This window comes from Myotis lucifugus, unplaced genomic scaffold (genome assembly GCF_000147115.1).
Source record: "Myotis lucifugus unplaced genomic scaffold, Myoluc2.0 scaffold_101, whole genome shotgun sequence".
In the NCBI taxonomy this organism is placed as follows: domain Eukaryota; kingdom Metazoa; phylum Chordata; class Mammalia; order Chiroptera; family Vespertilionidae; genus Myotis; species Myotis lucifugus.
In genome coordinates, this window is record NW_005871149.1 from 2,562,265 (window position 1) to 2,587,960 (window position 25,696).

General features: G+C 39.7%; 1 protein-coding gene across 7 annotated transcripts; it reads left to right on the top strand.

The window, feature by feature from the left end:
• The first annotated feature begins 1,419 nt into the window (after positions 1 to 1,419).
• On the top strand, positions 1,420 to 21,385 carry DRAM2 (DNA damage regulated autophagy modulator 2). Of its 7 annotated transcripts, none has more exons than XM_023757075.1 (11): positions 1,420 to 1,614; positions 2,787 to 2,838; positions 6,503 to 6,598; positions 6,781 to 6,951; positions 7,646 to 7,790; positions 11,559 to 11,626; positions 12,448 to 12,587; positions 17,007 to 17,184; positions 17,691 to 17,773; positions 18,723 to 18,815; positions 19,336 to 21,385. In XM_023757075.1, exons 5-11 carry the CDS (start codon positions 7,660 to 7,662, stop codon positions 19,441 to 19,443), a joined length of 801 nt encoding a protein of 266 aa, XP_023612843.1. In that variant the 5' UTR covers positions 1,420 to 1,614; positions 2,787 to 2,838; positions 6,503 to 6,598; positions 6,781 to 6,951; positions 7,646 to 7,659; the 3' UTR covers positions 19,444 to 21,385. The 7 variants fall into 7 exon arrangements, 4 of the variants coding, with proteins under 4 accessions (XP_023612843.1, XP_023612842.1, XP_023612841.1 ...); XR_002830165.1 differs by lacking the exon at positions 6,781 to 6,951 and having other exon boundaries at positions 1,425 to 1,614; positions 19,336 to 20,880; positions 21,141 to 21,385; XR_001348988.2 differs by lacking the exon at positions 6,781 to 6,951 and having other exon boundaries at positions 1,425 to 1,614; positions 19,336 to 19,589; positions 20,722 to 21,385.
• Positions 21,386 to 25,696: the final 4,311 nt, after the last annotated feature.

The window sequence follows — 25,696 nt, forward strand, 5'->3', positions numbered from 1 at the left end:
ACCAACTCACATATCTCAAACTAAAGAAAGAAAAAATTAAGGAACCCAAACCCACCACCCCACCCCTATCGCAAGACCACAACACCCAGCCCCCGCAACGGTACGCACCACGCAACCTCCTGACCGACGTACACATACGCAGCCATATTCCTCAACCCGCAAAACGTCTCTGACAGCGAGCCCGAACCCGGTGGGAAGCAGTCCGGCACCCGGCGCGCATGCTACTGAACCAATTCCCGCCCCCCCCAGCGATCCAGGTCCCAGTCTCCCCCCTACCCTACCCAAGACCCCACCCCCCGCGCCGGGCCAGGCCCCGCCTCCCGCATCCTTTCCCGGCCCCAAGCGAAGCCCAGCCCTGGTCGGCATCCAAGTGCCCGCGGCTCCGGAAGGCGGCCGTGGTCGAAACGTGCAGTTCCCCGGTTTCGTTTGTTTCCTGCGGTGACCGGGAACCTTTGCCTCCGTCCCGCGAAAAACTGGTGGAGTTTGCGTTCCCGTCGTCGCTCCTGGGCTCGGATTCCAGGCGGGGAGGTGTGGGCGCGGGGGAGGGGGTGGAATGGAGACCTGTGGTGACCCGCTGTGTTTACGAGGCGCTCGGGGCTGCTACCCGCAGTTCTATCCTGGGGGGCGGGGCAGCCCAATACTGACAGGTAAATGGCAAGTCCTTTTTTTAATATATTTTATTGATTTTTTTTTTTTTACAGAGAGGAAGGGAGAGGGACAGAGAGTTAGAAACATCGATGAGAGAGAAACATCCATCAGCTGCCTCCTGCACACCTCCTACTGGGGATATGCCCACAACCAAGGTACATGCCCTTGACCGGAATCGAACCTGGGACTCCGCAGGCCGACGCTCTATCCCCTGAGCCAAACCAGTTAGGGCTAACTGGCAAGTCTTTGTATCCACCACAGGCTTTACTGTAAGGCACATGTGAAAAACGCAAATGATTTTTTTTCCAGATCTCCCAGATGCAGTGCTGTAATTTGCAGTGTACGAGATTCTCCCCCAATTACCTGTGATATTTGATCCAACTTATTTTAAAACTTGCGTGACCTTCTAGACATCTAGGATTTAATCATTAGAAGAACATTTTATTTGTCAGAAGTCCAACTTAGAGTGTTTAGAAAAATAATCATTTTCTATTATGCTTTGCACCTGATGGTTCTGTGTACCCCCAGGGCTTTCTGTCTTCACTTGGAACACCTAGAATTTTCTTTCTTGCCCTAGCCAGTTTGGCTCAGTGGATGGAGCGTCGGCCTGCAGACGGAAGGGTCCTGGGTTCAAGTCCAGTCGAGGGCATTTACTTCGGTTGCAGGTTCCTTCTCAGCCGAGCCCGTGCAGGAGGCAACCAATCGATGTGTTTCTCTCACGTCGATATTTCTGTCTTTTCCTCTCTCTCCCACTCTTTCTAAAATCAATGGAAAAATATCATTGGGAGGATTAAAAAAAAAGATTTATTAAGAAAATAGAATTTTTTTATCATTTCTCAGTCACCACTTAAAGGAGACAGCATAAGGAATTCATCTTATTACCAGTGGCATTTCAATATTTATGAAATTTGAAAATTGTAGCTGCAGTTCTGATTCATGGATCGTCAAAGAAAGCAGAGAACATAGGTGAGAGATGCAAGAACATTTTCTTAAACTCATCGTGCCATGTGAAGGTTATTCCTGCATATTTTGGAGGATTTTAAAAGGTTTCTTAAATTATTATTTTTTAAATATATTTTTATTGATTTCAGAGAGGAAGGAAGAGGGACAGAGAGAGATGGAAACACCAATGATGAGAGAGAATCATTGATTGGCTGCCTCCTGCACACCCCACACTACGAACTGAGCCCGAAACCCAGGCATGTGCCCTGACTGTGAATTGAACCGTGACCTGATTCATAGGTGGACACTCAACCACTGAGCCACACTGGCTGAGCAGGTTTCTTAAATTCTTAACCATTAAAATTCTTACTTTGCTTGATTGGCAGCCATGCTTCCATTTTTCTAGTGTGAAAATACGGGGCAATACTCATCTTCCTCCCCTAATTGGAACGCTGAAATTTCTCAGTTGTCAGCAAACTGGGCAACATTTCAAGTCCTGCTTCTCTAATTGTCAGTGGAAACAGCTAGAACTCTCAAAACCTAAGGAGTGACAAATCCAAGGTGACTCATGTATACAGAGAATTAAGTGTTGTCATTTCCCATCCTTGTGGCTAGTTATGGCTGTACAAAATTGATGTCAGCTGTCATTATTATATTTATGTTTACTGGGTTCAACTCTAAGGAAAAACCCTTTTAGATTGCTGCTTTACAAGTCAGAATACTGGAACTCAGAGAAACTAAGTAACTTGCCTGAAATTATACAGCTGGAACATGATAAAGCTAAGATTTGCACTTAGATAAATCTGATAACATAGCTGCATTCTTTCCATTGCATCACAAAAAATAGTGCTTTATCTTGCTTAATAGGCCATTATTCTTTTTGCATTTTTGTTTATCCTGTAGGGGAAACTTGTTGTTTTTGTATTTTCTTTTATCCTTTCTGAGGTCAGTGAAAGGTGTCTAATATAAAAAAGGATCAGAGAATTGATATCCTAGACTTAAAATACTTGTTTCTAGATGGTACAACATCATTATGAAACACACAAGTATCACCTCTATAGGGAAAATAACCTATTAATAATCCTATAGCATAGTGTTCTGCCCATGAACAATATTGGTGTGTTGACTTGAAATTGTATGTGTTTAAAAGCATGTGGGTTGAAGAATCTCTGATTTTCTTTGTATGTGGTTTTCAGGCTCTTCAAAAGGGGCAGGTTTGGGCAGATTTGAAGACTGATACTAAAACAGGTAATTCATCTTTTATATTCTAAAAGAGGAACAAACTTTTATTGACCCCTATGACAGTATATTATCCATATCACCTATTACATATATTATCTTATTTAATTCTTCAATAAACCTCTATGAAGCGAGTATTAGAACATTTAACAGTTAATTCTAAAAGCTGCTCTTTATGTCATCAGTGTGTTAAGTTCTTTACTTGTGCTATGTCAGTGCACTCCCAGTAATAACCTTCTAGCACAGTGCAATAGAACTTTTCCACAAGAATGAAAACGTACTATTTTCACTGTCCTATACAGTAGTCACTAGACACGGGTGGCTTTTGAGTACTTGAAATGTCATTAACGTGACTAAGGAACTAAAATTTAAAATTTTACTTTATTTCAGTCAATTGAAATTTTAAATAACCACCTGTGGCTTCTGATTACTGTGATGGACAATGCAGCCTTTGCCAATAATATTATGCCATTTTTCAAAGGAAAAACTGGTTCAGGGAAGTTAAGGAAGCTTGTCCAAGTTTGTCCAATTTTGTAAAAACAAGTTTTTGAACAGAAGAATGTTGTAGCAATGTTAATTTGGCAGTGCGTGCGGAATGGACGGAGGGGAAGGAGAAAACTAGTTCCGCAGAGAGAGTTGAAACGAGTTGAAACTCTGACTTGAGAACTGGGAGGAGGAATGGCTGCAGATGACCGGAGGTAGAATTGCCATCGTTCAGTGACAGCATGTGAGGTTACTTTGAGGTCTTGGAATCTGGATAATCTGGGACAATGGTAATACTGTTTACTGAAACAGAAAAATTATGAACCTTTTTGGGGTTTAAGAGGATTTGGTTTGGGCTATTTGTTCATAAAATATTTATTGAGCAAAGCCCTCTGCTGTGCTCAGGTGGAGAAGTGGAGTCCCCATTAAGGATTTTATCCACTTAAAACGCCCTCCTATAGTTTCCTCCTGTGGAGGATAGTGCGCTGTAAGAGATGTGCAAATGCTCAGTGTTCTCTGAGGCCCTGGGTGCTTATTTCCAGGTGCAGAGGGATTAGGGAAGGTGTTGTGGGTGGAAAGTGGTTTTCGAGGTCAGATTTGAAGACTAGGAAGGATTTGGACATGCACAAAGGATCAAATGAGGAGGAGGTTATGCTTCTAGCAATGGGGTGGACAAAATGTTTTGAAAATCCATTTTGCCAAAACACCTAAATGCTGAATAAATTATATTAGCCTTTTAAATGCATAGCAGGTCTTGCGGGAAAGAAAGGGAAATCCTCAGGGCTAAAAAGTCCAAGCGAGCTGAGACCAGAGTAGTAAACTAGCAGTGTGTCTCCTTTGGGGGCATTTGGCTGATAGCAGAAAGGAAGCACAGCTGGAGGTAGGTGATAGGCTCCCCCCTCCTCCCCCCCAAAGTAGAGAGAGAAAGTCATCTCCCTTTGACCTCCCAGGGGTACAACTTCTGGAGGCACCATTCACGTGGTAGTACACCTGTTTATTCACCTAAACGGTACCTGTGTTTCAAGGGATGACTTTTCCATAAAAAGTAAAATGTAAATGTTTCTACTTGAAATTGTACAACTCATGGCCTTGGACAAGCCCCTCCCCCCAAATTTAGCTAGAACCCTCAAAAATCTCTACAAACTCAGTGAAAGGTGGGCTAGGAAAAATACCTCCTTGACAAAGGGAGATCACAAAGAAATGTTTTCACGTAGCTGCAGGTGGTGGAAATAAAGGTACGGTCTCCGAACAAACTGTTCCTGGAGGACAGAAACTGTAACAGGGAACAGCACCAGGTGTCAGATCTTGGTTCTTGAGTTCAGCTAAGAAAAGAATTCAGAGCCAAGCAACTCAAATACAAGTGAAAGTTTATTTGGAAAGGCACAGACCGCAGAAGCGAGCGAGGAAGCAGTGAGCTGCATGAACTCAGGAAACTTAGGAGACAGAAAGGCAAAGGAAACGCGCCTGGGGACGGAGAGGGGAAAGTTCTGCAGAGAGAGAAAGTGTAAGCCTGCTGGTCCTTTATCTTAAGGGCTTGTCTCTGGAGGACCTCAATAGAATATTCTTCAGCTTTCCAGGTGTGTCTCCTGAGGGTTGTGGTCTGCACTGATTGGTCGCCCCCAGGGCAGGGGGGCTTTAGTCACCACAGCTGGTCCATGGCCATGGCCCATGTTGCCCTGCCTGGCCTTGATACTTTTCTGGGCCTGGAGCTGATACACAACTGAGGCCTAGATATTATCTCTCGTTAGACCAGAACTCTGTCTCTGTGGTCAGCGGACCTGGGGCTTTGTTCCTAAGATTGTTTGATGCGGGCCAGAACCTCGTTGTCTTGAAGGCTTCGTGCTTATGGGAGTGGTTGTGCAAGGGCTTGTCTGGGAGTCCTATAAGGCTTTTCTCCGGCCCCCGTTCCTCCTCTAGGGGGTCTACGGCATGACTAGCGACATGTCAGGGGAGGGTCTGACCATGACCTGCGAGATGAAAGGTCAGGGGGTCTAAAGTGCATGACCAGTGTCGTGTTAGGGGAGAAAAGGCCACCCTGGGGGCGAGGTCCCACCCTGCAATACTTGTCCTCCCAGTTCTGCCTGTTGCTAGTTCTCCAGAGCTTTCCACCTGGTGACCTTTTGTAGCCAGGCTTATGGCTCCTGCTCTGTCCATTCTGCCTGGCTGCCTACTATATCAAGCTACAGGGTCTGCATCGCCCAGATTCAGGATTCAAATTGACATATCTACATGCGCTGGCAAACCTGAAGCCAAGAAATTAAAGTTGGCCTGGGTTAGTTATATGTCAGAGCGCCCAGCAAAAATAAATACAGGCCCTCCCGGAATGGGTCACCCTTCATCTCATCCTTTGGGACACTCCCAATTGAGCTCATCGTCAGAAACCATGAAACTCCTGTGCAAGAGTTGGCAGAACCAACACATACGGTACCAGACTCCTAAGGATTTTAGATTGGAATGATCAGAAACAAATTCAAATAACATTTAAAGAGATAGAAGGAGAAAAGTGAAAGATTTTAGAAGTACTGTAGTTCAAAATTTATAGAAATTGAGAATTATTGTCCCAGAAACTTATGTTGGGGAATTTAGGGAGGAATTGTCATGATTAACTGAATAGATGAAGAAAATTGGTGGAAGTGGTAAGGACTGACAATGGAAAAGGACAGGAAAGGAGGAGATTATGGTAATTCAGACAGGAAATTACTCAAGTCTATAATGGTAGCTTTAGGAACAAAGGAAAAGAAACTTACTGGGCAAGATTTAAATACACGTATTTAGCAATAAGTCAGATGACAGAGTAAGTGACAATACAAGTCAAAAATAGCTGAGATTTCATTATTTGGAAAGTCTGAGATGAGAAAGCTGAGCACATTGGAGGATGGGTGGAGAGAAGAGTTGTAAGTGTTTGCAAAGTTCATGGGAAATCCTGAATTTCAGTCCATTAAACTATGAGAAGCTACTCCTCCAAACATGCAGTTACTTTCACATGCATATGAGTCATTTCTTATAATTTGAAAGTACTTTATATTTTTTAAAATTAAATGCAAGAAGAGACAGTCATGTTTTCTGATTCACATTATTGACTCATTATTATTTACCAGCGTCCTCAGTCTGGAAGGTAAGGGAGAAAGTGGTGATGTGTGGTCTTTGTGTATTTAGGTTCTCTCTTTTTTCCCCGCCCCCCATCATGTAGGAGCTGAAAATATAATGGTGAACAAAACAGTTGGTTCCTGCTCTCACAGAACTTAAGGTTTAGTGAGGAAGATAAAACCAAACAAGCAAGTAACAGGTAAGTGGTGTGAGTGCCTTGGGGGAGCGGGGGGTGCAGGGGGAGGGGGGGTAGAAGTACTGTTGGGAACAAGGCAGGACACTCAGCTGAAGGACTGGAGTCGAGACTTGAAGATGGGTGAGTGGGTGTTGACTGGTGGTAGTGGGAGGGAGCGGGGAGAGCACTGTAGTCCACTCATCCAGACAGTACCGTGCGCCTGAAGGTCTGAGGGGCCCAAGAGAACGTGCCACATCCGAAGATCTGAAAGCAGTTTGCGGTGGCGTACAGCACAGTGATTGGTGGCAGAATGGAACTGCCTGAGTTTGACTCCTGCCTCTACCTCCCCATGACCTTGGGCAGTTCTCTTAACCTCTGTAAGTCTGCTGTGAGGAGTCAGTGAGATCATGTCTTAATGGAAAGTGCTTCATAACATTGCTGACACAGTAAACACTGTGTTTGCTTTTGTCATGATGATGAAGGTGATGAGCAAGAAACTGGGAGCAAAGAGAGTAGCCAGAGAGGAATATAAAAAGTAAATAAAGACCAGGCAGTGCAAGGGCCTCACAGACCATGCTCAGGAGGAGAGGGTGTTTACAAGGGCCTAGGGGAGACCTGAAAGACTCGCTGTGGGGGGAGAAGGTGCTCGGGTTGGTATTGTAGAATTAGAAGGGTCACCCCGGCTTTAGGGTGGAGTCTAGATTGGTTGTGGTCCAGTCTAGAGGAGGACCAGTTAGTAGGTTATAATAATAAGCTGGCCAAGAAGAGAGGGTGGTTTCGGTGGGGCAGTGCAGTGCAGGTGGAGAGGAGAGCTAGATTTTAAGGACATTTCGGAGGTGGAATAAGCGGCACTGGGTACTCGGTGTTGTGTGGAAGGACGGGACTGGATCTGAGTGGGAGAATCTTGGTTTCATTTCCTGAGAAGTCGAAGGAGAGCGGGTGTTAGTAGGCGGTGAGGGGGATGGTTTCAGAATGGTTTCAGAAGTGGACCAAGGTTGGGGGAGTGGACGGCTAAAGCAGAAAAGATGAAATACGTGTGGATAATCTTGTCTGACTTGTTTTCTGCTGCAGAAGACCTGTCTGAGATGTGGTGGTTTCAGCAAGGCCTCAGTTTCCTGCCCTCAGCCCTTGTCATTTGGACGGCTGCTGCTTTCATATTTTCGTACATTACTGCCATCATTCTCCACCATGTTGACCCTGCGTTGCCTTATATCAGGTCAGTGAAATGTATCCTATAGGTTATTTCTCATTCATATTTTAACATCGAAGCCAAGAGGTAACGTTAGCATTTTGAAATTCAAATGTTATGTTTGGCTTTACAACGACAAGAGGAACATAACAGGGAAGGATTCTTGGCTCCTTCTATGTGATGGAGAAATGTGGAGACAGAGGGCTGAGATTCATTTGGGGACTTGCTTAGTGAATTGTGACACTTCAGTGCCTTATTCTCCAAATCAGTATTGGACGTTGTCTCAGGAGATAGAATTGGAGTTACTCTCCCCTTAAAAAAAAAAATGCTGCAGACAACAATAACAATATTGAAAGATCATAGTAATGACAAACATTTGTTGATCTACTTATGTGCAAGGTAATGTCCTAAGCATTCTTCAGCCTTAAATAATTGGGTCCTTACAGCCACCCTTTGAGGTGGGAACTGCAACACCCCACGTGAGGAAATGGGGTCCAGGAAGGTTAAGTTCCTGTCCAGAGGCACAAGGCAGTAAATGACAGAACCGAGAATCAATTTCACTGGGCAGTTTGACTCTGGAGGCCATATGCTTACTTCTCAGGACATTTTGCCTAGATCTTTCTGGCACATGAAGTATCAACATTTATCACAAATATTTTTGAAATTTCAAAATTGCTAATGAAGTACTCAATTTCTTGTATGTCCATAACCCCTCTTTTCAATTATAAAGGTAATGTGTGCTTATCCTAACACATTTTTAAACAATACCAGAGTGATTATAAAAACAAAAAGTTGACCTCCCTCTTCTAACCTCCCTTTAGTTCCTGCCTCCACACACGTGATTAATGGGTTTGGTGGATTGCCTTCCAGAGTTTGGCGTGTTTGGTGTTGGAGTTGTTTCATTTATTAATTTGTTTACCTTCTGAAAAACTAACCTTTTAAAGGATGATAAACTGAAAGGCTAAATGTATTTTTTTATAAATAGTATGACCCAAAGAATATCAACAAATTGGGTGCACGTGGGGAAGATTTATAAAACAAAAAGATATTTTTTATTTAAGGTTCCAGTTCTAGGAATCTGATCATCACCAATGTTTACTACTCTGCTAGGGGCACGTGTAGTTTAAGGCAGCGGTCACCAACTGATGGTCCTCAAGGTCCGAAAGGTTGGGCGACCGCTGCTTTAAGAAGCCAGTTCACACTTTAGTAACTTCAAGAGAAGACACATAAAAAATTGATGAGGGTCCTTCAGCGTTTTTATGGCCCCTTCGAAAACTTGTCTGCTTTCATTTGAAAGAGCTTTAAGTAAGTTAGAGGCCACGTGAGTTCTTTCTCGGTTTCAGTTCTCTGATGGTCTGGCATGTGATTTTCTGACCCAGAGTCCGCTAGGCACTTCCTCTCCTGTCCCTGCCCTTCTGTCTTTTTCTGCTAACGAACTCGTATATTGCCCTAGGATCTTTTCCCAACATTATGACATATTTAAACTCAATGGTACTTATTTTTACTTCCCTTAAGCTCCTTTCCTTTCATCTGAAAAATGATTGTTAAACTAGTTCCTTTCTGTTCATAAACCCTAACTAAAAGGCCTAGTTGTTACAGCAGCAAAGGGCATAACCGAAAGTAAAGTTCACCTCAAAGACAGTTTACAAGCTGGTTTCACGTGCTGTCTAGGTTTGAGTAGTGTAGGCCCAAGTGGGGTCTGTAAGACTAGCCACTGGGGTCCGAGAAGAAACTATTAGAACTTCTGTGCATATTTTAAAATCTCAAAATCTTTAAGCTGAAATGTAATATATGTGTAATAATAATACATATATTTTGAAGTTACATGGTTACACTTTTTTATGGTGTGTAATCAAAATGGTGTGCAGACCGCTGGGTTGAAGGGCCTGCTGCCGAGGCGATGGGCAGGGCTCTTTCCATTTGGAGGCCAGTGTGTGTCAGCGTGTTGCAGAGCCAGGGAAGGAGCCCGCGCAGCCAGCAGCTTGGACATGGATACTTTGGGTTACTTTTGGGATAATCCAAAACAAGAGCATCATTTGGAGCTCAACTTAAAATTGTGTATATTTTTTCTGATTATAAGAATAATACGTATACATTATTCTTGAAAACTTGAAAGGTAGAAGGGACAACAGCAACAAAACAACATGATCCCCACTCCCTGAAAGTGATCAGAGAGGAACAGAGAAGCTTTTGTATCTGAAGATGCGTTTTAGAGTAGGAAGGAGCAGGCCTTCTGATTCATATTTGATACTTTACTTTTCATAAACGTAATCCAGATGCTCACCGAGTCTTCCTGATTCCTTACCAGAAATGACTTTCCATTCCTTTTTTTTCTCTTTTTTTAGAATAGTACTTTTTAAAAAATATGTTTTTACTGATTTCAGAGAGGAAGTGAGAGGGAGAGATAGAAATTTCAATGATGAGAAAGAATCATCAGTCGGTTGCCTCTTGCACGCCCCCTATTGAGGGTTGAGCCCACAACCAAGGCATGTGCCCTGACCTGAAACAAACCCTAACTTCCTGGTTCATGGGTTTGTTAGCCACATGAACCACTGAGCCACACCGGCCGGGCTCCATTCCTTTTTCTTCCCATTACATTGTCTTAGTTGAGATCTTTATTCTCTTTTCTACGTACTTCAATTTGAGACCAAAGAGTTTGTCTCTTTAATCTTTACAGTAGTTAGAGGGAGGAGAAAGGAAGTAACATTTAATGGGTCTCCTCTGTGCCTGCTACTCTGGTAGATATTTCACATGCACTACCCCACTTTCAGTTCCTCGTGGCCATCCGGTGAGGCAGGGAGGAGGGTAATAGCTCCATTTTGCAGATAGTCTGACTTAGGGAGACAGAGGAACACGCCCACGGTTCCACAGTTAGTACGTGGTGGCAGTTCATCTGGGTCCGTGTACACAACACTGCCCTGACCGACGGGCATTGCAGTGCATGTGGCAGCTGGTGGTGATAGAGGTCTGGACGGAATGCTGTGAGTCAGCGTTCTGCTAGCGGATTGGTCACAGACATAGGAAGGTGGGGGCTCAAAACTGGTCTGGAATGGAAGCTCCAGGAAGCCAGTGGCTTTGTCTCCTTTACTTACCACCATATTTCTGTCCCTAAAACGCTGTCTGGCACAGGGTAGGTTCTTGATAAATATTTTTTTGATTAATCATGAAATGATTAGCTGTAAATTGAGTTATAGGCAGAGTCAAGAGCAATAACAACCCAGCCAGTGTGGTTCAGTAGTTGAGTGTTGACCTATGAACCAGGAGGTCAGAGTTTGATTCCCTGTCAGGGCCCATGCCCAGGTTGCAGGCTCGTTCCCCAGTAGGGGCATGCAGGAGGCGGCTGATCAATGATTCTCTCTCATTATTGATGTTTCTATCTCTCTCTCCCTCACCCTTCTATTCTCTGAAATCAATAAGCACGTATTTTTTTTTTTAAAAAGAACGTAATAACAAAAGACAGATTTTTGAAAGGATCTGTGATGTTAGAGAATATTCAGAGACAGATGAACATACTGCCTGAGTGATGTAAGTCAGTAACAACATCCTTAACATGCTTTTTCATTAATTTACATTGATTTCTAGTATGTGAAAAAATAATCTAAGTGATATGATAAAAAGTGAACTGGGCAAATATTGTGAGCTCAAATTGTCATGTCCTTATGCAATTGTAAGAGTTGAACCCATAGATTTATGAAAAGATAAAGGACTTGAAGTAACCCCTGTTGTTTCTTATCCCTTAGAAGAAATACATGTGTAAATTCAGTGTTAGAAATCCACACCATTTTTTTCTTTCAGTGACACTGGTACCATCGCTCCAGAAAAGTGCCTGTTTGGGGCAATGTTAAATTTCGCCGCAGTTTTATGTAAGTAATGAGAATGGTCTTAATGATGAAAATTAATCGCCAAATCACCCCTTTCTTCTTTAGACAATATTGTGTTACTAGTTTTACTTTTTAGTTACTATACTTGAGGGAATGTTCTCACTAAATTATTGATCAGAGATATGTTCCTTTTAAAAGAAAAGCAGTTTCTAGAAATGCTGAATTATGGAAATAAATCTTTAAAAAAACGTATAGAGCTATTTGACTGCTCATTCAAATACAAGTTGTAAAGTATTACCAAATATTCCTTGAGGCCTTAAGTGGATTTCTTAAGCAACTAGTAGAGGACAAAGAGCTGTCAACACACTGACCACAACTGACACCAACTACATCCCTTCAGGGTAAGTAATTTCGAAGTTTGAGGATAGCATGGTTTGATTTTTGAACGATATTCTAATGCCAAAGGAATGGAGTTCTGCTACAGTATTTTACATTCCTATTAATCACTTGTTTTTTGAACCAAATTGTTATTAATGGTTTGCTAGAGTATTGCTTTTTCCACCAATTGTGACTATTTGCATTCTTTCATAGGAAGTCAAAAATTAAAGTCAAGTAAATGTTTCAGTGTATGACTAAAGTTTTCAAGCACGTATCTACAAAAGCATAGCTCTGCTACGTTTTCTGTACTTTCGTGTTCTTTGGCAATGTTTTTGCAAGGGAAAGTTTGATTTGGCCCTTTCTTGACTAATAAGAAAAAAAGGAAAACCTCTGTTTCTGGATAGCAGTGACCTTCGCGAACTCTTTATTGGCAACTTTATTTCTTGGTTATTTATTACTTGTTTTTTGGATTTTCTCTTTCCCAGGCGTTGCTACCATTTATGTTCGTTATAAGCAAGTTCAGGCTCTGAATCCCGAAGGGAAATATATCTCCAAGTTAAACAAGGCTGGCTTCGTACTTGGATTGCTGAGTTGTTTAGGACTTTCTTTTGTGGCAAATTTCCAGGTTTGTGTTTTAACCCAGCACAGGTATTTCCCTGAGGTACCTGAATGTACGTGTGACCAAGAGCACCTGGAGCACCCAGTTACATGCTGCTGTTGTTTCTTTGCCCTCACAAAATAGAATCCACGGCTTTGGAATTATTTGACCCTTTTAGAAATAGCTACATTTACACTTAGAAAATTTCATTCTCGTTAATCTGTTGACTAAATAGAAATTATTCTCTGTCATTTTACGGATCTACAGGACTTGACTTATTAGATTCTTTATTACTATTTAATTGGAGATTACTCCAAGACCAGGGAGAATTGATATACATTATAAGTGAGAATTACATATTTAAACTTTTTAAAAAATATGCCTGACAAGTTACACTCATTTACTTCTTTTGTATTCTTGTTTAGATGCTTCCATTGATCACCTACATTCCTAGGTACCCAGCCCTTAGGTGAGGAGGTTGAGGAAGGTTCTGTAGCTCTTTCAGTGTTTTCTCAGGAATTCTTTTTTTTTTTAATATATTTTATTGATTTTTTTACAGAGAGGAAGGGAGAGGGATGGAGAGTTAGAAACATCGATGAGAGAGAAACATCGATCAGCTGCCTCCCGCACACCCCCTACTGGGAATGTGCCCGCAACCAAGGTACATGCCCTTGACCGGAATCGAACCCGGGACCCTTGAGTCCGCAGGCCGACGCTCTATCCACTGAGCCAAACCGGTTAGGGCTTCTCAGGAATTCTTAATGTTAAAGTACCAGTCAGCTGTCACCAAGCATTTGCAAACTCTCCACATTTCTTCCTGCCGATGTTCTCTCAGATAAGGCTTTGGTACTACCAGTTGCATCCTGGGCCTGTGGTGCTTTTTGATTAATCTCTCTACAGCCTTTAAAGTTTCCATTTAGACATTTGGTAACCTAGTTAGACATTTAATAACTAGCCAGACATAAAAACACACATTGTAGCTCAATTGGTAGGAGAGTCATTTCCTACACTGAAAGGTCAATCAGGGCATATACCTCAGTTGCAGGTTCAATCCCCAGTCGGTTGGGGCACATGTGGGAGGCAGTCGATAGATACCTCTTTCTCTCGCTCTCTTTCTCAAAGTCAATGAAAATGTCCTCAGGTGTGGATTAAAAAAAACAATACACACATCATACAACTACATGTATTAGAGGCATATTCTGTCTTTCTTATTCAAACTTCTCCATTCCTATAATGCTTCTTATTGGTTTCTGTTATTTTTTTTAAATATATTTTTATTGATTCAGAGAGGAAGGGAAAGGGAGAGAGAGATAGAAACATCAATGATGAGAGAAATCATGATTTCTGGGGATTAAGCCCGCAACCCAGGCATATGCCCTGACTGGGAATCAAACCGCAACCTCCTGGTTCATAGGTCAGTGCTCAACCACTGAACCACTCCAGTCGGGCTGATTGGTTTCTGTTACTCAGTGTTTTAGTAATGGTTAATACTAGTAACTTCTATAAGTAAAATCCAAGTGGATATTAGAGTAGTGCTTGCTGCTGTAACAAAGCCCAGAATTGCACTATCTCAACACAGAAGATTATTTCATACATACATGCCTACAGGGTATGGACAACAGGGACATTAAGAAGGGGAGTGATGCCGAATGAGGCCGAGAGGTTGATAGCAACCTATCATACAATACCTTTGAGTTAATGAAGCAGTTCGGCAGTTTATCAAATTACTTCTTTTCTCTTGGTTGTCTTTTTCTTTTTTTTCTTTTGACAGCAAAGGTGGAAATTTACTGAGAAACAAGCACAGACAGACTCCCGTGTGGGCGGGGGAAAGAGTCCCACAGCACAGACTCCCCTGTGGGAAGGGGGAAGAGTCCCTTGATTGTCTCTTTTCATGCAGCTTTGGACCTGTAGTACTTGGAGCAGGGGGACAGCCTCATTCCCCTTCCTAATGTCTCCATTGTGCAAACACTGGCCTTTCTTTGTTTCTTAAATAAGACAAGTTTATTAACTCCATGTCACATGTTGTTTCCTCTGTTGGACACGCCACGACCCCAAGCTTGAATAGATTGAGGCATCTTCCAGATCTCACTACAGACTGCCCTTCTTGGGAAAGTCTTTTCTGTTGAGAGACTTGCTCCTATATATTGATCTGTGTTTTTTAAATTTTATTTTAAAAATTTTTAGTCAATATATTTCTCCATTAATTACAAGTACAATGGTTTTGTTCACCATTGTATATTCAACACCTAACATAATACTTAGCACAAACAGGCTGTCATTAAATATTTAGTAATTAGCTTATTGAGAGAGGCTAAAGGGACTAAGCAGAATGGATAAAAAATTCTCCTGCTATTACTATAGTTAGCAGCATTTAAAGAGACCTAATAATTATAATAGGGCATTTGAAAAATCTGACTTAAAAATACAAATATAATTTCTTTGAAAGCAAGTATCTATATATCTCTATATATAAAAGCCTAAGCGACCAAACAACTGTTTGACCGGTTGCTATGACGCACAGTGACCACCAGGGGTCAGACACTCAACGCAGGAGCTGCCCCCTGGTGGTTAGTGTGCTCCCACAGTGGGAGTGCCGCTCAGCTGACTGACGGGTGCCAGACGCCCAGCTCATGGCTGGCGAGTGCAGCCGCAGTGGCATGAGCCTCTCCCGCTTCCTTGGCAGCTACTGAGCTACTGAGGGGCAGCAACAGGTGCAACGGGGTCGGGATGAGCGGGAGCAGCACCCGGCCCAGGCTCCACCTCCTCCCCAGCCACCTGCCACTTTGCACACTACTACACCCTCGAAGGATGTCGGACTGCCGGTTCTGGGGGGTGTTGGCCTGGCCTGCGGGGATCAGGCCAAAACTGGCAGTCCAACGTCCCCCAAGGGGGTTCCTGGATTGCGAGAGGGCACAGGCCAGGCTGAGGGACCCCACCGGTGCACGGATTCGTGCACTGGGCCTCTAGTGTTTAATAATCAACAAAACATATGGTAAGTGTACTCAGTGCCAACTTAAAGGAATTTTTCTCTCTAGGAAGTTTATCCTCAAGGGAACTTAGAAGGGATAAGTAGGCAGAAATCTATATTAATTTCCTAGAGCTACCCCAACAAAACACCACAAACCAGTTTTATATACTTCTGTTCTAATTGGAAATAGAATACGCTCCATTCTTTATTTTTGCTTTTTAATTCACAGGATTTTGTTGATAGGACTGTGTACTGACCACAGTGGGCAGTGATCAGGCTGAGTGTATTTAGCTTCATCAGTATAGTGAGAATATTTTTAAGAGGAAAAATTTATCCATTTTACTGTTCTTAGCCCTAAAATAATTAATTTCATTTTTGCCTACATTTTTCCAGCCTTTAGCCATATGTATAGAATAAATCCACCTAATTATGAACTAAGAAAATATTACCATTTTGTATTACATTCTGTGGGCGCTGAATGTTGTTTTTATCTTTGTTACACAAAGTGGTAATGACAATACATTTTTTTCTCTCCTTAGTGTGCATAACTTATTGCCAATTTTAACACCCAAAACCACACTGAAGTCACCCTTTCTCTCTCCAAAAGGAAACCAATGACTTTGGCAAATAAGTTGTTATATTTTATTTCTTTATTCTAGAAACTTTCTATATCTTCAACCAAGAGCATTGGCCTTTGTGTTTGTGAATTAGCACCTTGATTGGAAAGTGAGGGAACCAAGCCCTGACCTCTCTGTTGTTCCCTCAGTCAGACCCTCTGTGCCACGCGCTGCACCTTCTCAACCAGATGAAACAGCATCTGTTTAGAAAAACAGACTGGCTTAAAGGAAGAGTTTTGATTGTAGATTTTTTAGAGAGCTGTTGTCATCACGTTTTAAGCAGAGTGTATTACAGTAAAAGGTAAAATGTAAGTAGATACTGGTAACAAGAGTAAGGTAGCCCTGGGTGGTGTGGCTCAGTTGGTTGAGTGTTGTCTCCTGCACCAGAAGGTTGCTGCCAGTTCGGTTCAGTTCCTCGCCAGGACACATGCCTGGGTTGCAGGCTCCATCCCTGGTAGGGGGCGTACTCATTTCTAAAGTTTATTATTTGTTGTTTGTGCTGCTTCACTTGAGTGTAAACTGTGAGGGCCAATTTTTGTTATTTTTTCTTTTTTTTACTAATATATCTGAGTACTAAACAGTGCTGACATAGAAGAGGCACCTAAATAAACAAACATATTAAATGGATAAATAATTACTATCATATTTTTAGTAGTGGCCTGAGATCGAATTTGAATTATTATAATCCACAGGTTTATGCTGAACATTATGAAAGAAAATTGCCTCAGGAAGTAATTTGTACAATCTGCAGGGGTTTTCTACTCTGTGAATGTCCTATTGAAATTGCTCGCTTGTGTTTTAAATACTGTATTGGCAATAAGTGTTCAGTTTCTTTTATTTTATTTCTTCTTTCTGCCTCAGAAAACAACCTTTTTTGCCGTGCATATATGTGGAGCTGTTCTCACCTTTGGTATGGGCTCATTGTATATGTTTGTCCAGACCGCCCTTTCCTACCTAATGCAGCCCAAAATTCATGGCAAACAGATCTTCTGGGTCAGACTGCTGCTGGTCATCTGGTGCGGAGTGAGCGCATTTAGCAGTATCCTTTGCTCTAAAATGTGGCTACACTCGGAAGGGAATTGAATAACAAAATTTAAGTGAACGCTGTTGGCATATTGTAAGCAGTCCTTTTGTGGACAGTGAGATTCTTGGAACAGTAACTCCGAATTCAAGGATTTTAACCATGTAATTCAGTTTTTACATAGGAACCCAGTAACTGAGCTAGGAACAACGATAATGTGTAAACTAATCATGTTCACTTCAAAGATGTTATGGTGAGTTAATTATGTAGCAGAAGCTGGCGATGGAAGTGCTGAGTTACTGACAAAGGCGGTTGACGATGTGAGCCACTTTATAGTGACCCTCTGGGCACATTGAGAAGTTTCCTTCTGCCGTGTACCATGAAGTCTTTAAGAGGATGGGTTTGGACCTTGGAAACAAATATATGCGTGGTCCTCTTGGACCTTTAAAGCAATTTTGGTTTTGAATCTAACTTAAACTTACAGCTCCTCTCTGAGAATCTTCCTTGACCGGCCTTTCTCATAGTGCTGACTTGCTCCTCACTCCTGTACAGTGGCCATTTTGGCTCAGATATAGTACAGAAACTCCACTGGAACCCCGAGGATAAAGTAAGAACGTAGAGTCTTAAAAAACATAGTTTTGTATTAAAGATGACTATTTTGGTAGTGTTTTTCATTTCATCACTAACGATGAGACATTTTCAGTAGCATAATCAGTTATGTATTAAGGTTATTTTCTATATATGAAAGGGTTTATGTGGCATCCTCTGTATTCTCCTGTCACCTGTGGTCTGTGGGCATTTTCAAGATATGAAGGAAATTGTGATGGAAGGCAAAGAGTTTTCTCAGAAATGGACTCCTCACAATCAGGATATAGTATACAGTGTACCCAGCTGAGATCTTTTATTATTAGAATACTTGTTTTCTGAATTGAAAACATGTCTTTGCCCACCTTTTGTTGCCTGGAAGTGTATTATTATGGACTCTGCATTTGGATTCAAATATAGTGGATATCTGAGCTTTGATCCTGAGAAAAATGGAGGAGGGACATATACTACATAGATAATAAAATGAGTTTATCTGTTTTCACAAACCTCTCAGTGGCATTTTACTTTAAATTATTTACCAAATATCAGTCTTATTAGGACATATTTGTGGAAATGAATGAATAAAATAATTTGCTAGATTTTCTGAAGTATAATCCATACACTACTTAATGCTTTAAAATAGCACTAAGTTTATCATAAGCATTGTTTACTTAAGGGTGTTTTTTCTTTTTTTTTAATCTTTGGCTTTGGGAAAGGCAGTAAGTCCTTGATTCAAGTAGAAGTTCTTCTGTCTTAGTTATTCAAATGGAACTTTATGTGCTCTAGATAAAACTGTGATGATAGCTAGATCATTTAAGAGGACTTTTCCAATGCCTGCCTTGAATGCTCAAGATACGTTAAAAAAAAAATTGAGGGTTTATAAGTATTACAGGTTTTTTATTTGAGAGAAATTATAGACCATTTGCCCGAAATTTCACAGAATTCTTCTTTTTTTTTCATTGTCACTCAAGGGCTATGTGCTTCACATGATTACTACCGCAGCAGAATGGTCTATGTCATTTTCCTTCTTTGGTTTTTTCCTGACTTATATCCGTGATTTTCAGGTAAGGAAACACAGAATTAGATTTATGTGGTCAAACTTCCTTCAGGTGGGGTACGAGAACTTTCTGAAGGCAAGTCTCTAACCTTTCGAACATTAACTTCATAAGCAGTGATGGCAGAAGAGGAACTTTTCACATGAATCATTTCTGTGTTTGCAGAAGTAGTGTATTACTAGCAAGATTCAGCTTTGAAATGGGGTTGTAAAGCAATCACATTTGAGAAATTCTTTGACAGAATTTTCATCCACTCTGCTTCCATGTACGTTGGCCATCCTCAACATTTAGTTTTACTGATTCTTCATAGAAATGAAAGAAAAATAAAGATCCGAATAGAGAAACTTGGTTTTCCCAGCTCTCAATACTACCGATATCTTTGGCAATTCAATAGCTGTCTCATTCTTATTACTCATTATAATTGATTTATAGTCCTAATCCCAAAAGATATTCCTCTGAACATATTGAGGATGTGACCTGTCATTAAGGAGCAAACTTCTGTATATATTTTTCCTTTTTTTTGTTCCAGAAAATTTCTTTGCGAGTGGAAACCAATTTACATGGATTAACCCTCTATGACACTGTTCCTTGTCCTATTAACAACGAGCAATCACACCTACTTTCCAGAGATATATGATGAAAAGATGAAACATTTATGCGACGATTATGATTCTCAGGGATTGGGAAAACGTTCATAAGTTACTACTACTGATCTGACATTTTCCACCAATTAATCAAGGCTGACAGTGACATTGATGGGTCCTGATAACCAAGAATCATGAAGTAAGCCAATTTATAAATTATTTCAAGGGATATATTCAAGTGGATCATGTAAAACCATTTCTGCCTATACTTTTTTTACTCGCAGGAAATAAAACCAAAGGACAATAGCACTAGATTTTTTTTCTACTTTATTAAAGTGAAACACCAGAAGTGCACTGAACCGTCTGCAAAATCCAGCATTTCACGTTTTAGAGATTATTGTAAAGCATGTTTTGTTTGGAGCACTTATGCAAGTCATTTTCCAGGACACCAAATAATCAGCATTGCTCAGCAGCTCCTTTCAAATTGGGTTTTGCAGTAATAGTTTTACCATATTAATACATTTCTTACAGTCTTTTAAAAAAATTTTTTCTGGAATTCACCAATAAAGGGAAGCAGACCTGAATTCATATACCATCTGTGGTTAGTTAGTTTTAGTGGTATTGAATTGATTCCTGCCACAAGGCCAGATATTATGCTAACTGGTCTGTCACACCTGGTTATAATAATTTCATGAAACTTAGTCTCTGATAAGAGATTTTAATTAAAACTGAGAGAAGCAGCTATAGTTAAATTTATGCCAATCATGTTTTGCATAAAACGAAGGTTAGTGTTCATTCATGAATCTGAGGACTTTGTGAATAACAGCAGATATCATTAATAGTTACCTTAAACTACAGTCAAGAATTTTTTAGATTTTTCTTTATAGCAAATTATAATTACTTGTAAAAGTAGCCTTGAGCAGGCAAATATTGAACCTTTTTACTGGGATGTGATGTTTATAGAAGTCAGATTCTAAAGGACAAAATGAGCAACTTGAAAAAACTAGGTACAAAATAATTGTGATACATACATCTCTCTGGTCATGGCACGTGATTGGATAGCTTTTACCAAAATTTCTACCTATGTAGATAAAGAATGATTTACAGCCCAGCCGGCGTAGCTCAGTGGTTGAGGGTCGACCTATGAACCAGGAGGTCCCAGTTCTAGTCCTGGTTCGATTCCCGGTCAGGGCACATGCACAGGTTGCAGGCTTGATCCTCAGTGTGAGGCGTGCAGGAGGCAGCCAGTCAATGATTCTCATCACTGATGTTTCTATCTCTCCTGCTCCCTCTCCCTTCCTCTCGGAAATCAATAAAAATGTATTTAAAAGTAAAAAAGAATGATATACAGATTCCAGATAAAATTTAGAAGGAGAAAATGCTCATCGGGAAGATGACCATGACAAACTGATTTGCAAAAGAATCCTTGAAGAAGATGAACAAGCTTTATCTTTTTAGAAGAAATGGGCCCACTGCCAGAATAAAAGATGGTGAGAACAAATTTAAAGTGTAAGAGAAAGCAATTTAAGGGAAAATGGTTATTTGGTGGAAACAGAGCTTGATCATGAATAAGTTGCTAGAATGGGACTAAATATCTCTGAAGACTTGGACTAAAAATAAGATACTGTTTATGTATATTAAGCAGCAGTGTAAAGGGGGGGGCATTTCAGTAAACATTGATTGGCATCATGTGAAAAAAATATGGGTACAAAGCATAAAATTTTTTTTATTATATTTCTGCAAATCATAGTGCGACCACACCTGGAATACAGCATCCAGTCCTGATTGTTCTATATCAAGGAAACTATAATTCAGTTATGAAGACCACAGTATGGTGAGGGGGAAATTGATCGAATCAACGTTAATAAAATTATAAATTATGTGTGGATAAGATGGCACAGGGGAGAATGTGGACTTGTACGTCCATACTGGAATATCAGGCTTAGAGATATACATAACACATTAAATTATTGTAAAATAAAAATATTAGTTTGATGGTGTTTTAATTCTTTAACTTTTACTCTTAGAAAAAATATAGATCCAATTAACTCAGCCTCCACTCTAGGAGTATGAAAAAGGAATGGCAGCCCTTTTCTGGAGATAACATTTATTTTCACACTTATTCTTCTTTTATAAAAAATATCCAGCATAGAGTAAGAAATTAGAAGACATGTAAGGAAGCAGGACAATTTGATCCAGAGAGGAACAGTCAATGAAAGCAAACTCAGAGATTTCCTAGTTCCTCTCTGTAAAAAATATATTTAAAAAAAAAAGTGCTGAAGGATCTAGTAAAAAGGGTGGAAAACATGCATGAGAAGATGAGGACTTTCAGCAGACATGAGAACTTTGAAAAACACAAGAAAAAGTTCTACAACTGGATATGACAGTTACACATAGAAAAAAGGACCAATAAACTTGAAGACGGCATTTGAAAGTATAAAAACTGATTAACCAATGTCACTCAAATTCAATAAGAAAAAATATAAAAACTGAAATTTGAGGAGAAAAGAATGCAAATTAAAATCCAATATATGAGTTTTGAGGACAAACTCAGATGGCCTTACATTTTATAATTGAGTTTCAGGAGGGGATAAAGAGAATGGTACAGAAGTAATGTTTGAAGGGATATTGACTGAAAACTTGCAAAATTGATGGTAATCAATGAAGAGAAATTCAAGTGAGATTTTTAAATGATTAAAATTGATGAACACCTACCAAGACTAGTACATAGGATTAATAGTATTCCACCAAAACTCATGTTCATCCAGAGTCAGCGGTTTTCAACCTGTGGATCGCGACCATTGGAAAACACATATAGCATATCAGATATTTACATTATGATTCATGACAGCAAAATTACAGTTATGAAGTAGCAACGAAATAACTTTATGGTTGGGGGTCACCACAACATGAGGAACTGTATTAAAGGGTAGCGGCATTAGGAAGGTTGAGAACCACTGATAGACATTCAGGATGTGATTGTATTTGGAAATAGAGTATTTGCCGATGGAATTAGTTATGATGAGCTCATACTAGATTAGGATTAGCCTTAAATTCAATGACTGATGTCCTTATAAAAAGACCACATGTGACACAAATAGAGAAGGCAAAGTGAAGACAGGCAGAGATTGGAGAAGGTATCCTCAAGCTAAAGAATGCCAAAGATTGCCAGCAACCAGAAACTAGGAAGGAGTCTCTCCAATAGCCTATAGAGGTAGCCTTGATTTTGAATTTCTATCTTACAGAAATGTGAGAATAACTTTCTGTTGTTTCAGGCCACCCTGTTTATGATAATGTATTATGACAGTCTAGGAAACTTAAAAAGCTGATCAAGTAGAAAAGACAAAATACAAGTTACTATTACCAGGAATGAAAAGAGGGACATCATTACTTGGCCTTTTGACATTAAAGATAATAAGAGCATGTTACGGACAACTTTATGCCAATACAACAATTCAGATGAAATGGACAAATGTCTTTTGAAATGTAACGTCAAGTCATTCACAAAGAAAAAGTCTAAAAATAGCTCCATATTACAGTATTAAATTTGTAATCACACACAGAAAGGAAGGAAGGCTCTTAAGTCCTCATTACCTCACAGGTGAATTCTGTCAAATATTTAAGTTAGAAATTATACCAAGTTCTACACAAATTCTTTCAAGAAATAAAGATGAGAGCTTTTCAACTTGTTTTATGAGTCTAGCACAACACCAGTAGTACAACTTAACAAATATATTATGAGAAAAGAAAAAGATTCATGTCCCACATGAACACCAATGCAAAATTACTTAACAAAATAGTAGGAAATAGAGCTTAGCAATGAAAAAAACAATGATATAGTGAGACCAGGTGGAATTTATCTTAGCAATATGATTCAGCTTACCATAAAGGAGGAAAATCAGAACAAAAAAAAATTACAAAAGGGAACACTTATGATAACAACTCCCACCATACCAGAAACAAAAGAGAATCCCACCACTTTATAATGGGCAACTATAAAAAACTAATCGCTATGTTTAATGGTTTAATATTAAATCCCTTTCCCCTCTAATTTTAAAGAAAGGCAAAGATAATCCTTGCCTTCTATTCAATATTGCAATAGAACTCCTAGTCGGTATAATAAAGAGGGGGGAAAGGGAAAAAAATGTGTGTTTACAAAAATGCTATGAAGTTTAAAAACTAATTTTGGGCTAATAAGTGAGCATAAGAAACTTGAAAAAGTAAAGAAACATGACAAAACCAAAGGAACAAAATAATTATCTAATGTCTCACACCCCCCCCCCCCACTTCCAAGCAGATCTACCAGTTACCTGTAAAATAATTTAAAATAATTTTAAAGTAGTACAGGGACTTTCAGGTTAACACAAACAGCTTGGTAAACTTAGGAAGTAATACATAAACAAAATGAAGTTCAACAAAGAAATTATTTTTAAAAGAACCAAACAAAAATGCTGAAGCTGAAGAATTCAATGAAAATTACTATAGAGACCTTCAACAGCAGAGTTCATCAGAAGAAAGTCTACCATATTATGGGACACCATCATGAGAGCAAATCACTCATTATGGGAGTCCCAGAAGAAGATGAAAGAGCAAGATGCAGAATGCTCATTTAACGAAACAATCACTGAAAAGTTCCCAAATTGGGTGAGATATTGGCATCCAGATACATGAATTCGAAAGGTCCCCAAACAAAGAGATCTTCAAGATGCATTACAAGCAACTCAAAAATCAAAGATAAAGTTACATGGTTATTGTACTGTTACTGACTGTATTCCCTACGCTGTACTTTGCATTCCTGTGACTGTTTTTATAACTGGCCATTTGCACATCTTAATCCTCCCCCTTTTTATCTATTCCTCTAACTTCCCTACCATCCGGCAGCATTCACTTTGTTCTCTGCAACCATAAGTGTGTTTATGTTTGGTTTGTTTATTTATTTTGTTTTTTAGATTCCCTATATAAGTGAAATTATATGTTGCAAATGACATGATCTTATATATGGAAAACCCTGAACTTCAAGGAACTGCTAGAACTAATCAAATTCAGAAAATTATAGGATAAAAATTCAACATATAAAAATCAGTTAAACATTTATACACTACCAATGAGCTATCTAAAGGAGAAATTAAGAAAGTAATACCATGTACAGTAGCTACAAAAACAGTAAAATACAAAATCTATACATTTAAAACTATAAGACTGATGAAAGAAACTGAAGGCATAAATAAATGGAAAGATATATTGTGTTTTTTGATTGGAAGTTTTTATATTGTTAAAATGTCCATTCTACCCAAAGAAATGTACAGATTTAAGGAGACTATATCAAAAGTCCAATGGCATTTTTACAGAAAATTTAATCCTAAAATTGTTACAGAATCACCAAAAACCCTGAAAGCCAAAGCAGTCTTGAGCAATAAACCCAAAGAAACTACATTGATGCACATTATAATCAAGATGTTAAAAGACATGCAAAGGGGGAATGTTGAAAGCAGCAGGAGGGAAACAACTCATTACATACAAGGATTCTCAATAGGCTGTTAGCTAATTTTCCAGTCAAACCCTTGAAGGTCAGAAGTCAATGGGATGGTGTATTCAAAGTGCTCAAATGAAGGAACAAGAAAAAAAATTCAGAGAAAATTTTTAAAGAAACAAAGATAAGTAATTTGCCTGTTACAGAAATCAAATCTTTAAAATAGAGTGACTCAGAGAAAACATTAACAAAGTGTTAGAAAATGTAGTAAATAATCCATGATGAACACAATAACTGAAATGAAGTATACATTAGAAAGAATGAACATTAGATAATACCAAAGAAAAGATTAATGATTTTGAAGACAGAATAAGTGGTTTGGAAGTCACCCAATAAGAACAGAAAAATTTTAAAAATTTAAAAATAGGATAGTCTAAGGGACCTCTTTGACAACATCAAGCACTCTAACACTGGTATTATAGGGATTACAGAAAAAAAGGAGAAAATGCCCAGAAGTATTTTGAAGAAATAATGACTGAAAGCTTTCCCAATCTGGGGAAGGAAATGGACATACAGGTCCAGGAACCACAGAGAATTCCAAAGAAGATGAGCCTAACGGTGCCTACACCAAGACATTGTAATTAAAATGGCAAAAGTTAAGGATAGAGACCATCTTGAATCAGTAGGAAAAAAGTCACATACAAGCAAATCCCAATAGGGCTATCAGCTTATTTTTCAGCAGCAACTTTACAGACCAGATAGGAGTGAAAGGAAATATTTAAAGTGCTGAACAAAGGGAACCTACAACCTGAAATACTATATCCAGCAAGGTTATC

Coding starts and splice junctions, on each gene's coding strand:
- DRAM2 (XM_023757075.1), top strand. CDS start 7,660: ATGTGGTGGTTTCAGCAAGGCCTCAGTTTCCTGCCCTCAGCCCTTGTC. Junction 17,185..17,690: donor CGGAGTGAGCGCATTTAGCA/GTATCCTTTGCT, acceptor CCTTTCTCATAG/TGCTGACTTGCTCCTCACTC. Junction 17,774..18,722: donor ACTGGAACCCCGAGGATAAA/GTAAGAACGTAG, acceptor TTGTCACTCAAG/GGCTATGTGCTTCACATGAT.